This window comes from Thalassophryne amazonica, chromosome 3 (genome assembly GCF_902500255.1).
Source record: "Thalassophryne amazonica chromosome 3, fThaAma1.1, whole genome shotgun sequence".
NCBI classification, from domain to species: Eukaryota; Metazoa; Chordata; class Actinopteri; order Batrachoidiformes; family Batrachoididae; genus Thalassophryne; species Thalassophryne amazonica.
Window position 1 is genome coordinate 89,115,242 of NC_047105.1, and position 13,359 is coordinate 89,128,600.

The following is a 13,359-nucleotide window of genomic DNA, read 5'->3' on the forward strand; positions in this document are numbered from 1 at the left end:
CTGCCCACACGTCACCTTTGTAATTTGACTGTAATTATATTCTGAGATTGTCTGTATATTCGTTGTGCACGTTTCACAACATTAAATTGTTACCTTTTGGCTCATCTATTGACCGTTCATTTGCGCCCCCTGTTGTGGGTCCGTGTCACTACACTTTCACAACAGGATATCTCGGCCAGCGTCATGGACTCCGAGGGGCGTCACCCGGCTGTTGAACGACCAATGGGAGAGCAGGGAGCGCAGGCGTCTGCAGGAGGCGTGATTGGTGAGCTACAGGACATTCTCACCGCCTTTACGGCTCGGTTGGACCAAATGACCGAGCAAAACATCCTCCTGAACCGCAGGGTGGAGGCTCTCTCCGCACAGATGGCGGCGAGCGCTCAGGGCGCTGCTGCAGCTCGTCCTCCTGCCGACCCTGTGCAGAATATGAACGTTCCAGTGGTGGTTCAACAACCCCTCCCACCATCCCCTGAAGCATACATAAGTCCTCCTGAGCCGTACGGAGGTTGTGTGGAGACGTGCGCGGACTTTCTCATGCAATGTTCACTTGTCTTCGCACAACGTCCCGTCATGTACGTGTCAGATGCTAGTAAAATAGCTTATGTGATTGCTCTGCTTCGGGGTAAAGCACGCGCCTGGGCTATGGCGCTCTGGGAACAGAACTCACGGTTGTTATCAGCATACACTGGTTTGTGGGGGAGTTCAGAACAGTGTTTGATCACCCTAACAGAGGAGAGACCGCTTTCAACCGTGCTGCTGTCAATGAGACAGGGACGCGAGAGCGCAGCCGCTTATGCAGTCAACTTCCGCATTGCGGCTGCGAGGTTCGGCTGGAATAACGTTGCGCTCCGCGCCGCCTTCATAAACAGACTGTTGTTGGTTCTGAAGGAGCACTAAGGAGGAACCGCGGGATTTAGATGGGCTTATCGATCTCGTTATACGGTTAGACAATCGGTTGGAGGAACGCCGTCGAGAGCGAGGCGAAGGACGTGACCGGATACGCGCCGCCCCTCTCCCTTCCGGGTTCGAAAAGGCGCCGTCCTCCCCACGCTCCACAACCACAGCGCTCCGTGGGGTAACAGCTCCCCCTGCTGACGTTGTTAGGGAAACGCACAGGGCCAAAATGAGGAGGCTGATCTGCGGGAGTGTTTTCCTCTGCAGCTCAAAGGAGCACATACAGAAAAACTGCCCCAAACGGCCAAAACGACAACACTCGCCCTTAGAGACTGGGCTAAGGGGGGGTCAAAACATTCAATTGGGTCCAGACATTCACGTGGGACGTACACGTATTTCCACACGACTCCCAGTCACAATCCTGAGCGGGGATTTAACCCTTCAAGCCCCAGCACTGGTGGACACGGGGTCAGAAGGGAATCTGCTAGACAGCAGATGGGCAAGGGAGGTAGGGCTCCCTCTGGTGGCGCTTCCTTCGCCATTACAGGTTCGGGCACTAGATGGCACCCTCCTCCCTTTACTCACACCAAGACACAACCAGTAACTCTGGTGGTGTCTGGAAACCATCGGGAGGAGATTGAGTTTGATTTGATTTGAGTGATTTTGGGCTTCCCATGGATTTTGAGCACAATCCCCGGATTGATTGGCCGTCTGGGGTGGTGGTTCAGTGGAGCGAAAACCTGCCATCGGTGTGTTTAGGATCCTCGGTTCCTCCCGGTTTACAGGCTAAGGAGGAGGTCAAAGTCCCTCCCAATCTGACGGCAGTGCCGGTTGAGTACCACGATCTTGCTGACGTCTTCAGCAAGGATCTGGCACTCACCCTTTCCCCGCACCGTCCGTACGATTGTGCCATTGATTTGGTTCCAGGCACTGAGTTCCCGTCCAGCAGGCTGTACACCTCTCACGACCTGAGCGCGAATCAATGGAGACCTACATCCGGGACTCATTAGCTGCCGGGCTGATCCGGAACTCCACCTCCCCGATGGGGGCAGGTTTCTTTTTTGTGGGCAAGAAAGATGCGGACTCCGTCCATGCATTGATTACAGCGGGCTGAATGAGATTACGGTTCGCAATCGATACCCGTTGCCATTGTTGGATTCCGTGTTCACCCCCTTGCATGGAGCCAAAATCTTTACTAAGCTGGATCTTAGAAATGCGTATCACCTGGTTCGGATCCGGAAGGGAGACGAATGGAAGACGGCATTTAACACCCATTAGGTCACTTTGAGTACCTGGTCATGCCGTTTCGGGCCTCACCAACGCCCCCGCGACGTTCCAAGCCTTGGTTAACGACGTCTTGCGGGACTTCCTGCACCGATTCGTCTTCGTATATCTGGACGATATTCTCATCTTTTCTCCGGATCCTGAGACCCATGTCCAGCATGTACGTCAGGTCCTGCAGCGGTTATTAGAGAACCAAACTGTTTGTGAAGGGCGAGAAGTGCGAGTTTCACCAACGTCTTTGTCCTTCCTGGGGTTTATCATCTCCTCTAACTCCGTCGCCCTGATCCGGCCAAGGTTGCGGCGGTGAGAGATTGGCCCCAACCAACAAGCCGTAGGAAGCTGCAACAGTTCCTCGGCTCGCTAATTTCTATAGGAGGTTCATTAAGGGCTACAGTCAGGTAGTTAGCCCCCTGACAGCCCTGACCTCTCCAAAAGTCCCCTTCACCTGGTCGGATCGGTGCGAAGCCGCGTTCAAGGAGTTGAAACGCGGTTCTCTACTGCGCCAGTTTTGGTGCAGCCCGACCCTAGCCGCCAGTTCGTGGTTGAAGTGGACGCCCTCTGACTCAGGGATAGGAGCCGTGCTGTCCCAGAGCGGAGAGACCGATAAGGTTCTTCACCCGTGTGCCTACTTTTCACGCAGGTTGACCCCGGCTGAACGGAACTATGACGTCGGCAATCGAGAACTCCTTGCGGTGAAAGAGGCTCTTGAGGAGTGGAGACACCTGTTGGAGGGAGTGTCTGTGCCGTTCACGGTTTTCACTGACCATCGGAACCTGGAGTATATCAGGACCGCCAAGCGGCTGAACCCCAGGCAAGCCCGCTGGTCACTGTTCTTCGGGCGTTTTGACTTCCGGATCACCTATCGCCCCGGGACCAAGAACCAGAGGTCGGATGCCTTGTCCCGGGTACACAAAGAGGAGGTCAAAACTGCACTGTCGGATCCACCGGAGCCCATCCTGCCGGAGTCCACTATCGTGGCCACCCTCACCTGGGACGTGGAGAAGATCGTCCGGGAGGCCCTGGCACGGAGCCCGGACCCAGGTACAGGTCCGAAGAACCGTTTATACGTCCCACCAGAGGCCAGAGCTGCAGTCTTGGACTTCTGTCACGGTTCCAAGCTCTCCTGTCATCCAGGGGTGCGAAGGACCGTGGCAGTTGTCCGGCAGCGCTTCTGGTGGGCGTCTATGGAGGCCGACGTCCGGGAGTATATCCAGGCCTGCACCACCTGTGCCAGGGGCAAGGCTGACCACAGGAAGGCCCAAGGACTACTCCAACCGCTTCCTGTGCCTCATCGCCCCTGGTCCCACATCGGCCTGGATTTCGTCACGGGCCTCCCGCCGTCCCAGGGCAACACCACCATCTTCACAATAGTGGACCGATTCTCCAAGGCGGCCCACTTCGTGGCCCTCCCGAAGCTCCCAACAGCCCAGGAGACAGCAGACCTCCTGGTCCACCATGTTGTCCGTCTGCATGGGATAACCACCGACAATCGTCTCGAGATCGTGGTCCCCAGTTCTCCTCACACGTCTGGAGGAGCTTCTGCAGGGAACTGGGGGCCACCGTGAGCCTCTCGTCCGGGTACCATCCACAGACGAACGGACAGGCAGAGCGGGCCAACCAGTAACTGGAACAGACCCTCCGCTGCGTCACATCCGCGCACCCGACGGCCTGGAGTAACCATCTGGCCTGGATTGAGTATGCGCATAACAGCCAGGTGTCTTCCGCCACCGGCCTCTCCCCATTTGAGGTGTGTTTGGGGTATCAGCCCCCGTTGTTCCCCGTGGTGGAGGGAGAGGTCGGTGTGCCCTCGGTCCAGGCCCACCTGCGGAAGTGCCGTCGGGTGTGGCGCTCCGCCCGTTCTGCCTTGTTGAAGGCCCGGACGAGGGCGAAGACCCATGCAGACCGCCGGCGATCCCCAGCCCCTGCTTACCAGCCCGGGCAGGAGGTGTGGCTGTCCACGAAGGACATCCCCCTCCAAGTGGACTCCCCCAAGTTGAAGGACCGGTACATTGGACCTTTCAAGGTCCTCAAAATCCTCAGTCCTGCCGCAGTGAAGCTCCGACTCCCAGCTTCACTGCGGATCCACCCGGTTTTTCATGTGTCCAACTCAAGCCTCACCACACCTCACCCCTCTGTGCTCCCGTCCCGGCGCCGCCACCTGCCCGGATCATTGGACGGGGAGCCGCTTGACAGTGCGCCGGCTCCTGGACGTCCGTCGAATGGGCCGGGGTTCCAGTATTTGTGGACTGGGAAGGGTATGGACCCGAAGAACGCTCCTGGGTGAAGAGGAGCTTCATCCTGGACCCGGCCCTCCTGGCCGATTTCTCCGCAGACACCCGGACAAGCCTGGTCGGGCGCCAGGAGGCGCCCGTTTGAGGGGGGAGGTCCTGTTGGTGTGGGCCGCCAGAAGAGGATGTACTGCTGGCCCACCACCAAGGCGCCTGCCCTGAAGTGGCGGGCTTCAGGCACGAGAGGGCGCTGCCGCCACGGACACAGCCGGAGTGACAGCTGTCAACTCATTAATTCCGACAGCTGTCACACATTCTTCATCATCGCACTCCATAAAGACCAGACGTCATCTCACCCTCATCGCCGAGATATCATACTTCATTGGAGGTAATATCCTCAGCCGTTTGTGTCTTTTGCAATATATCTATATATTGTGAGTGTTTGCAGGAGTACCGGTTCCTTTTTCTGTGGAGGCGAGTGAGTGCAGTACGGCACTCTTTTCCCCTGAGGAATCACTGCGGTACTCTGCAACATATTGAGTGAGAGGTGGAGTGGCATTCCCACCGCTGTTGTTACTGGGTGTACACACACCCACACTTGACTGTCTTTGTTCTTCGCCAGCAGTACCAGATCGACAGTCGGGGACGGTGATCACCTGGGAATTCGGGACTTGGCGGCTCCAGTATTCACCAGGTTCTGTGGGGTCGGAAATCGGTGTGGTTCCGGCTCTTCTCAGGACAGGACGTCTTCTATCCTCGAGCCTGCCCACACGCACCCTTGTAATTTGACTGTAATTATATTCTGAGATTGTCTGTATGTTCACTGTGCACGTTCACAACATTAAATTGTTACCTTTTGGCTCATCTATTGACCGTTCATTTGCGCCCCCTGTTGTGGGTCCGTGTCACTACACTTTCACAACAGTAGCACAGTAGATAACATTACAGACTATAATATGTATATGGATTTACAGTGAATGAACCATGGCTGACTCACATTAAAAGAACTGTTAAATCTACAAACAAGAGCTCTCTTTTTTTGTACATTAACTGCTGTATTTTTTACAGGAATTCCATGGTAACCAAGCTGCCATTGTTTTTCCTGTAAAAACAACGGTCTTTTTTTGCAGTGTACGATGGGTGATGTTACAGACTTCTGGCCCGATCAGCTGACAAAGATAACGAATTCCCTCGGCTGAGAATCTATATCTTTCATAGAGAATATCGTCCGGGTATGTCAGCGGATTCTGGCGGTCTTTAAAAACCCTCGCCCTGCGAAGAGAGCCCCTCACAATTATTATAAAGGGATACAATACTTATAAAGGGAGTGGTTAAGCGAAAACCTCAAGCTAACCGTGAACATAACCTGCTCAGAGCAGGTTTGGCGCACAGCATAAATTGCCATGGCAGCATACCCAATTGAAACCTATCCACCTTTTTGTAGTACGGGTTAACCGGGAAGTTACTCCACACGTCATCAACTTACTCCCGAAGTTACCCTGATAAGCCAGTAACCCCGCTTCGTAGTACAGGCCCCTGGAGCCCACAGTTTTTCATATATCACTGAAATTGTTACTGAAGATTCATATTATGATAGGCAAGAACTGATTCAATTTTCAAGGTCAAAGGACAACATCAGGAAAAATCTTGGAAAAATCTCTATATTTGACATTGAAAATGTTTCAAAAATTCATAACTGTCAAAACAAGATAAAATTTTTTCATATTTGAGAGCATTATGCAGGATGGTATCCTTTTATCGGCTGATCCAGATCTCAACCAGATTACAGATTTTGTGGCCATTAAAATTTAACACTGAAAAGCCCATTTAATGTATATTTTGCATTATGTCTTAATCAAACGTGCCTCAATCACTCTCATATTTGAAAGTAAGGTGCAGACTGGCACTCACTATCCCCTGACAAAATTTGATCTGGATCTAATCCAGTGTCGCAGACGAACGGTCCTCCCTAAAAATCGTTCTGTGTGAAAGAAAATAAAGCTATTAAAGGAGTTTGGGCTTTACTATGTTTTCAAACACACTGCTATTATTTTGAACACAACTGTAATTTGCAGTGGAGTACAGTCTAAGTTGCACCTGTCAAAAAACACCTCTTGAAGAGGAAACAAATACATAAATTGTGCCCTTTTTCTGTATCATCAGCTCTGAGATTTTTGTGCACTGTTGTCATGTATTTATGATTGTCATTTATTCTTTTATTACTAAGTTTATTTGTTTAGTGCTTTGATTCCTGAGAATAAATAGGTATTATTATCATTTAATAGGGCAGCACGGTGGCTAGTAGTTAGCACTGTTGCCTCACAGTGAGAAGGTATGGGTTCGATTCCCTCCTGTGGCTTTCTGTGTGGCGTTTGACATGCTCTCCCGTGTTTGCGTGAGTTTCCTCTGTGTGCTCCGGTTTCCTCCACACATCTAAAGACATGTGGGTTAGGTGGATTGGAACTTAAATTGTCCATAGGTGTGCGAGTGGGTGTGAATGTGTTTGTCTGTCTGTTTGTGGCCCTGCGACAGACTGGCGTCCTGTCCTGGGTGTACCCCGCCTCGCACTTTATGACTGCTGGGATAGGCTCCAGCCCCCCATGACCCTTAACTGGACTAAGCAGTTGAAGATGAGTGTATATTATCATGAATAATAAGAAATGTGATTTTTTTTTTTCCCCCTGAGGTTTATAAGGCATACCAGAGAAAGTTATACAACCTTCCAAACTTCAAGTCATAGGTTCTTCCAAACTAGTAAAATAATAACAACAACAATAATAATAAAATAAATAAATAAGACATGGCTTATACTCTGGAAAATATGATAATAATTCCCAATCTGTTTTTTAATGGTCTTCCTGCATCACCTGTTGAGTGCGTAGCTCTGTCTGACCACCATGGCTCGGAGGATCTTCATCTGTTCTTCACTCAAGTGTTTGAGACAAGCCAACATTACAGCTGTCTCATCACTTAAAACCTGCCCAAACAGAGTTTAGTCAAGTTAAATTAAGTAGAGCAAAATCTTTTTGAATAAAGGAAGCATCAAGCTGCCAAAGACTAACAGGGAAGATGAAAAAAATGACTGTGTCGACCTGTACATCTTTAAACAGCTGAGCCGTCATGTCCTCCAGGTGCTGTTTGGTCACACCCTCCGCCTGCTGCAGCTGTGCAGCCAGCTGCTGTTCTAGATCCAACCACAGCTTCTCACAGTGCTCGGCTGACACCTCTGAATGGCCATGGACACAAGTGAAAAAGGTGTCCTTCGACAGCTCGCCAAACCTCTTTGACCAGGAGGTACGAAGTTTCTAAAGATACCACATTTTTAGATTATGATGGATGTACACAAACACACACATACACGGTCGTAAAATACAGCATATCATCTCTAACCGTCCAAAGATCACAGAGCACTTCAGCCAAACTGTCATCCTGCTGCATCTGCAACTCAGAAATCTGCTGCTTGTGTTTCATCAGCAGCTCCTGGTACATCTGCAAGAATGTTTATAGTTCAGATGTAGGTATCTATTTTGGATATTTTTATCAATCAATCAATAAATATCCTAACTGTAAAAAAGACAAAAAGCCCTGTAGGACACCCAGCCTGCTAACTTGGCCTATTATCCCAAAGGACTGAGATAGAAGTGCAAAATGTCCTGACCTTGGTGAATTCCTCTAGGTCATTGTGAGACTGTGATAGTTCCAGGAAACGGCTCTTTTCTTTGATCTGGCATTTCAGAAACTTCTTCTGCTTACTCTCTATTTTGCTGCATTTCATATTCACCAGCTCCTTTAGCTTCCTCGTGCATTCTAAAAACACAGACAACCAACTCTGGATGAGCCTGACAAACTGGGTGTATCCAAACACAAATAGAGTATCCAAGTGGTGTAGTGCAGAGCCACCTTGGTGTATCCAAGGTGGCTCTGCACGTTGATTTGGTACAAGTTTTACGCCGGATGCCCTTCCTGTCACAACCCCACATTACATGGAGAGCAGCCAGGGGTAGCCTTGAACCATGAACCTTCCACACTAGAACCAAGCCCAATAATTGCTTGGCCACCACCCATGCCCAATATACCTAACAAGGTGTAACTGTGGCAAAAATCAGTATAAATTCCTTTGTGCGCAGCACAGTGCCTACAACCACAGGTAGCATGAATTTTGTTGAAATTTTGTTTCAAAACTAGTGATTTATACATTAAATGTGGGGTGAGGGAGCAAGGGGTAAGCTGTAGCATTTTTCTAATGTTTAAGACACAGCATGTGGAGCAGTGTGACATTAGGTGAAATCAATATTCCGTTCAAGGGATCTGTCATCTGGACTAATCAATCCAGTCAGTGTTTGTACAGAGAACAACAGGGTATCTATTAGTAAAATATGCTGATCAAGTTGAAAGAACAGGTACAATTAATACAGTGTAAGACTTTATTCATCAATCATAAAAATAAGAACCCATCTGGTAATATGTGACAGGCCAGCACACATTATAACTTTCTAGAAAGAAAGACATGATTAATGAATTATTATGGAACAAAAGGAGAAGCAAACCTGTGATCCATCACAATTACTTAATGCATTTGAAAATGTCTCTTGGTCCCAAAAAAGCAAAATCTGACTTAAATTGAGGAATCGAGTTCTGTATCAACAAGGCTTAAGTACCATTAATAGCAACTACATCATGTTACCAAACATAATGAGCAGCATAGTGGCCAAGTGTTTAGTGCACTTGTTTCTAAAACAGAAGGGTCTTGGTTTCAGACCACATGTTCTCACTCTATTTTATAGCATTGTATTTACTGGATTATAAATTGCATTTATTTTTGAAACATATTTCACGAGAATTCATGAAAAAAAACTGTACCAATCTGGAAAGACAATTCAGTCATGCACTAGGCTAAACAATATTGGCAAAATATGGATATTGTTGTGTTTCATGTTTCCACTGCATTGAAAAAATACTGAACCACGATTTTTGTGTATTGTTACACACCCCCATATAGCATTTCATTTCATCTCAGTGGAAAAGAAAAAGCATTCTTCAAGTCAGAAGTCGCAAGACCTCCCAACTTAGTAAAAAAAAACAAACAAACTGCGACTTACACTCTGGACAATCTAATTTTGGTAGTACTGTGTCCTTTCCAGACAGGGTGATAATCCTATAACCACCCCAGTGGAAAAGAATAGTATACATGTTAATTAATAAGGATCATTGTTGTAACAAATGAACTGGGTATGTATTTGAATCCCGCAGAGAACAAATAAGGACACAAGTGAAAACATCCAAATGGTAATAGCAAGCTCAGATTTGGATAACAGGGAGGATACAGGATTTTGTCTCCTCACCAACAAGGAAACAACATTATACCTTTATGAGCTTGAGATACAGCAGCTAAAAGCATGACAGACACTGTAATGTTGAATTTGACCTTATTTAAGAAGCTAAAGAGGATTCCCAACAAATAGAGAGCCAGGAAATTCAGTTTGAGAAGATAAAGTCATAGTCCATTGTCACTCAACATAAGAATGTGGACAAGTATGATCAAAAAACCACACACACACACACACACACACACACACACACACACACACACACACACACACACACACACACACACACACACACACACACACACACCACACACACACACACACACACACACACACACTCAAACAATTGGCCAATATAGTGTGACTATATTACATTTATTTTATCAGCTAATTATTACTTAAATGGCAAAAGGACTGCATTTATATAGCGCTTTTCCATCTGTATCAGACGCTCAAAGTGCTTCACAATAATGCCTCACATTCATCCTGATGTGAGGGTGCTGCCATACAAGGTACTCATTACACACCAGGAGCAACTAGGGGATTAAGGACCTTGCCCAAAGGCCCTTAGTAATTTCCGGTCAGGGTGGGATTTGAACCGAGGATCCTCTGGTCTCAAGCCCAATGCTTAACCACTAGACCGTCACTTTCCCAATTTTACTTCCTTTTAAGATCACCTTTCTTCAGCCAAAAATACTTTTAATAAAATGTTGATTAGCGTTTGTGTAAGGTCAGTGGTCACTTGACAGAAAAATCAGGTAAGACTTTAATTATTTAGCAAGTGGAACTATTTTTATTTTAATACTCTTACCCTCAGTGCACTGTTGAAGTCCATCAGTCAGTGTGGTCTGAACATCTGAAAGGACTTTTTCCATGGAACTAAAGCTCAAGAGGTCATCACTCGTCAGCTGCTCAAGTATGTTTGTTATCAAACCCAACCTCAGACACACCTCTTGTCTGAGCATGGCAGGCTGGGACTGAAGAAGTCCTCTCAACTCTTCCCACCACAGCACCTTCTGTTGTGTCCTCTAAAAGAAAGAACAGACATACACCAGTGCACAAATGCTTTAGGCAGGTTCCCAAACTTGAGCTGATCATTTTGACAGAACTGTAGTGTTTGATTATTTTCTTTATCAGTGTATCAATGGGAAAATGTCTAATTTGGAATGCAAATCATTCCTATTCTGAGAATTCTAGGGGTATATTTGATTAAAGAAACCCATCAATTATCAAGTTTCAAATCTGTTTAAATTTTTAAAAGCCCAAATTGTTGCTGATGATCATGAAGTAAAAAAAAATACATTTTTATTTTATTAGTAAATTAAACCTGCATTTCATACAAATTTCATGAAACCATCAAAAGCAAATTATGTAATTTTAATCACAGAAAAATGTATAGCTATATTCCCTCAAAGAAATGTTACATTATTAAGTTGAAAATAGTCAAAATACTATTGCATCTTTTTATTTATTCATAAATATTACAGCTGCATTGATTAATAAAGGCTATTAAATTAATCAAGATATATTTGATGATCATTTAATCATTTTGAGGCCCTTTAAAATAATTTAATTCTCTCATTTCAGCTTCTTAAATGTGAATACTTTCTGGTTTATTGACAATTTTCTTAATCATATCTGACAGTCCCCATGACTCAATCCCAGATATGAGGTTGAAGATGAGATGAGATATCTGGAAACTGAATATCTCTGGGTCATGGACAAAACAAGACATGAAGGCATCATCTAAAGCTCTGAAAAAATACTCTCTCCACAAAAATACTCCAGCTCTCCACAATTTCACTGATACTTACTGGACTAGTAAGCACTGAAAGCCGAGATAGCTTGTGCTAGCTAGGTCGGCTCCATTATTATTTTTTTAATTGTTTCTTTTATTACTGTTACTACCAGTCTAATACTACTGTTCATTTTTCAGTGTAACTGCTGTGAATTGTAGCTGTCAGGATTTGACCTGGATCGGGTTTTGATTGTTTTTTTCTTCTTCTTTTACCCACCATCTGCCCCAGCTCTATTTATTAGTTATCGTGTTTATTCTGTTCTATTTTGCTTTGCCACTTTGTTTCTCTTCATACTTTAGCCATTGTCCAGTTCCGTTCTTGTTTTGTTCATACATTATCTTTGTTCACTAAACACGCCCCCGTTCTAGATTTTTCACCTGCACCTTGTTAACTCCTGCTTATTTAATCTCCTCCCAGTCACACCAGCGCCAGTTTGTTGTCTCCGTGCACTTACCAGCTTTCTTCACAGTCTTGATTTGCCTTGCCGTGTTTTTGATCCTGCTTTGTATTTTTGACCGCACCTTTTGCTTCATCCCTGATCTCTGTGTTTGCTCGTACCACTGAACCCTGCTTGACTATGACTGTGTGTGTGCCTAGCCCTGTTTGTACCTTTGCTCCACTGATTGATAACCTGTGCACCGAACCTATGCCTGGAATAAAGACGACTTCTTTTACACTAATGCCTGGTCTGGGAGTCTGCATTGAGGGTCCACCCTTGTCGGGTGCCAGGCCTGACAGAACAAACTGGCCATAACATGGGCTCTGCAGGCTCCACCCTGTCCACAAACTCTGTTGCCATGAACCAGGACACTGGGGTAATTAAGGAGATTTTTGCTGACCTCTCCTTTTTTTCATGTTTTCGTGACTGCTACACTGCCAGAGAGAAGTTTGATTATCTAGATCAAGCCTGGCACTTAGTGGAATCGAACACATGGCTGTTCGATGTTTTCCCAGAGCTTCAAGGCCTGGATGACGTTTTAGTGAAAAGAAACTTCCTGATTGGATGAAGCACTCTGAGGCACACCTGGTGACGACAAGTCGGATTGGCTAGACCTGGAAGAGGATGTTTCTTTTGAAACAGAGCAGAAAGCACGCCAGGACACGGCTACTCTTTTATTCAAGATCCAAGAATTATTTTTTGAGTATCAGGACTGTTCCATTCGGCAGAGCAGACAGCGAGTTATTTTGGCTCGCGATCATATTTTTCTATCCGAGCCTGAGCTGGTTTCTGCTTTTCCTGAGCTAGGTAACATTAAAGCGCAGTTCAAGCAGGGCAGGGTCCTCCCTGCACTGAGGATCCCATAGACTATTTGTTTGAGTCTGATATCACCACTGCCTGCTGTGAAGAACCACACCGACTCACCCTCTCTGATGCAGTGGTTGCTTTACCCAGGCACGAAGCAGCACAGATGCTGGCTGCATCCTTCTTGCTCACAGTTCCTGAAATGCAGTCACTGAGGCCGGTTCCACCCCCGCTACCTCCGAAGCCAGCTCCACAAAGGAACCAAGTGGTGTCCACAGTCACGTCTCTGGGCCCAGCGGAGCTGCACATCTCGGGTGCAAGTACATCAGCGCGTCCGCTCTGGGAAGCTCCGGTCCCAGCACCTCGGAAACTATGAGCGTCTTCGCCGTATACACCGGCACCTGCTTCAGATTATTACACCGATGACCACCGATACACTGACTTTGCCGACCACTCCCACTTCTGATCACATTTTGGATGTCTCTGAAGGCATCAGTTATTTTTTGTATTTTTGTGGGAGAGTGTGTTCGTGGGAATTGTTCATTCTCTATGAGATTTCTTTTCTTTAGGCTGTGTGCTACATC

General features: G+C 46.9%; 1 protein-coding gene across 4 annotated transcripts in view; it reads right to left on the bottom strand.

The window, feature by feature from the left end:
- Nucleotides 1-13,359, bottom strand: part of LOC117507225 (ellis-van Creveld syndrome protein) — a 69,081-nt gene that overhangs the window by 24,843 nt on the left and 30,879 nt on the right. For 3 of the 4 annotated variants that reach the window (XR_004559651.1, XM_034167045.1, XM_034167044.1), the window contains exons 9-13: nucleotides 10,545-10,761; nucleotides 8,065-8,213; nucleotides 7,797-7,895; nucleotides 7,499-7,711; nucleotides 7,274-7,383 (exon numbers count right to left, since the gene is read on the bottom strand). Coding sequence is in view for 3 of the 4 variants with exons in the window: in XM_034167045.1 (XP_034022936.1) it covers nucleotides 7,274-7,383; nucleotides 7,499-7,711; nucleotides 7,797-7,895; nucleotides 8,065-8,213; nucleotides 10,545-10,761 (788 nt within the window). In the remaining variant the exon portion in view is untranslated. The remainder of the gene's footprint in view (nucleotides 1-7,273; nucleotides 7,384-7,498; nucleotides 7,712-7,796; nucleotides 7,896-8,064; nucleotides 8,214-10,544; nucleotides 10,762-13,359) is intronic. The other variant, XM_034167046.1, reaches the window with a different exon arrangement.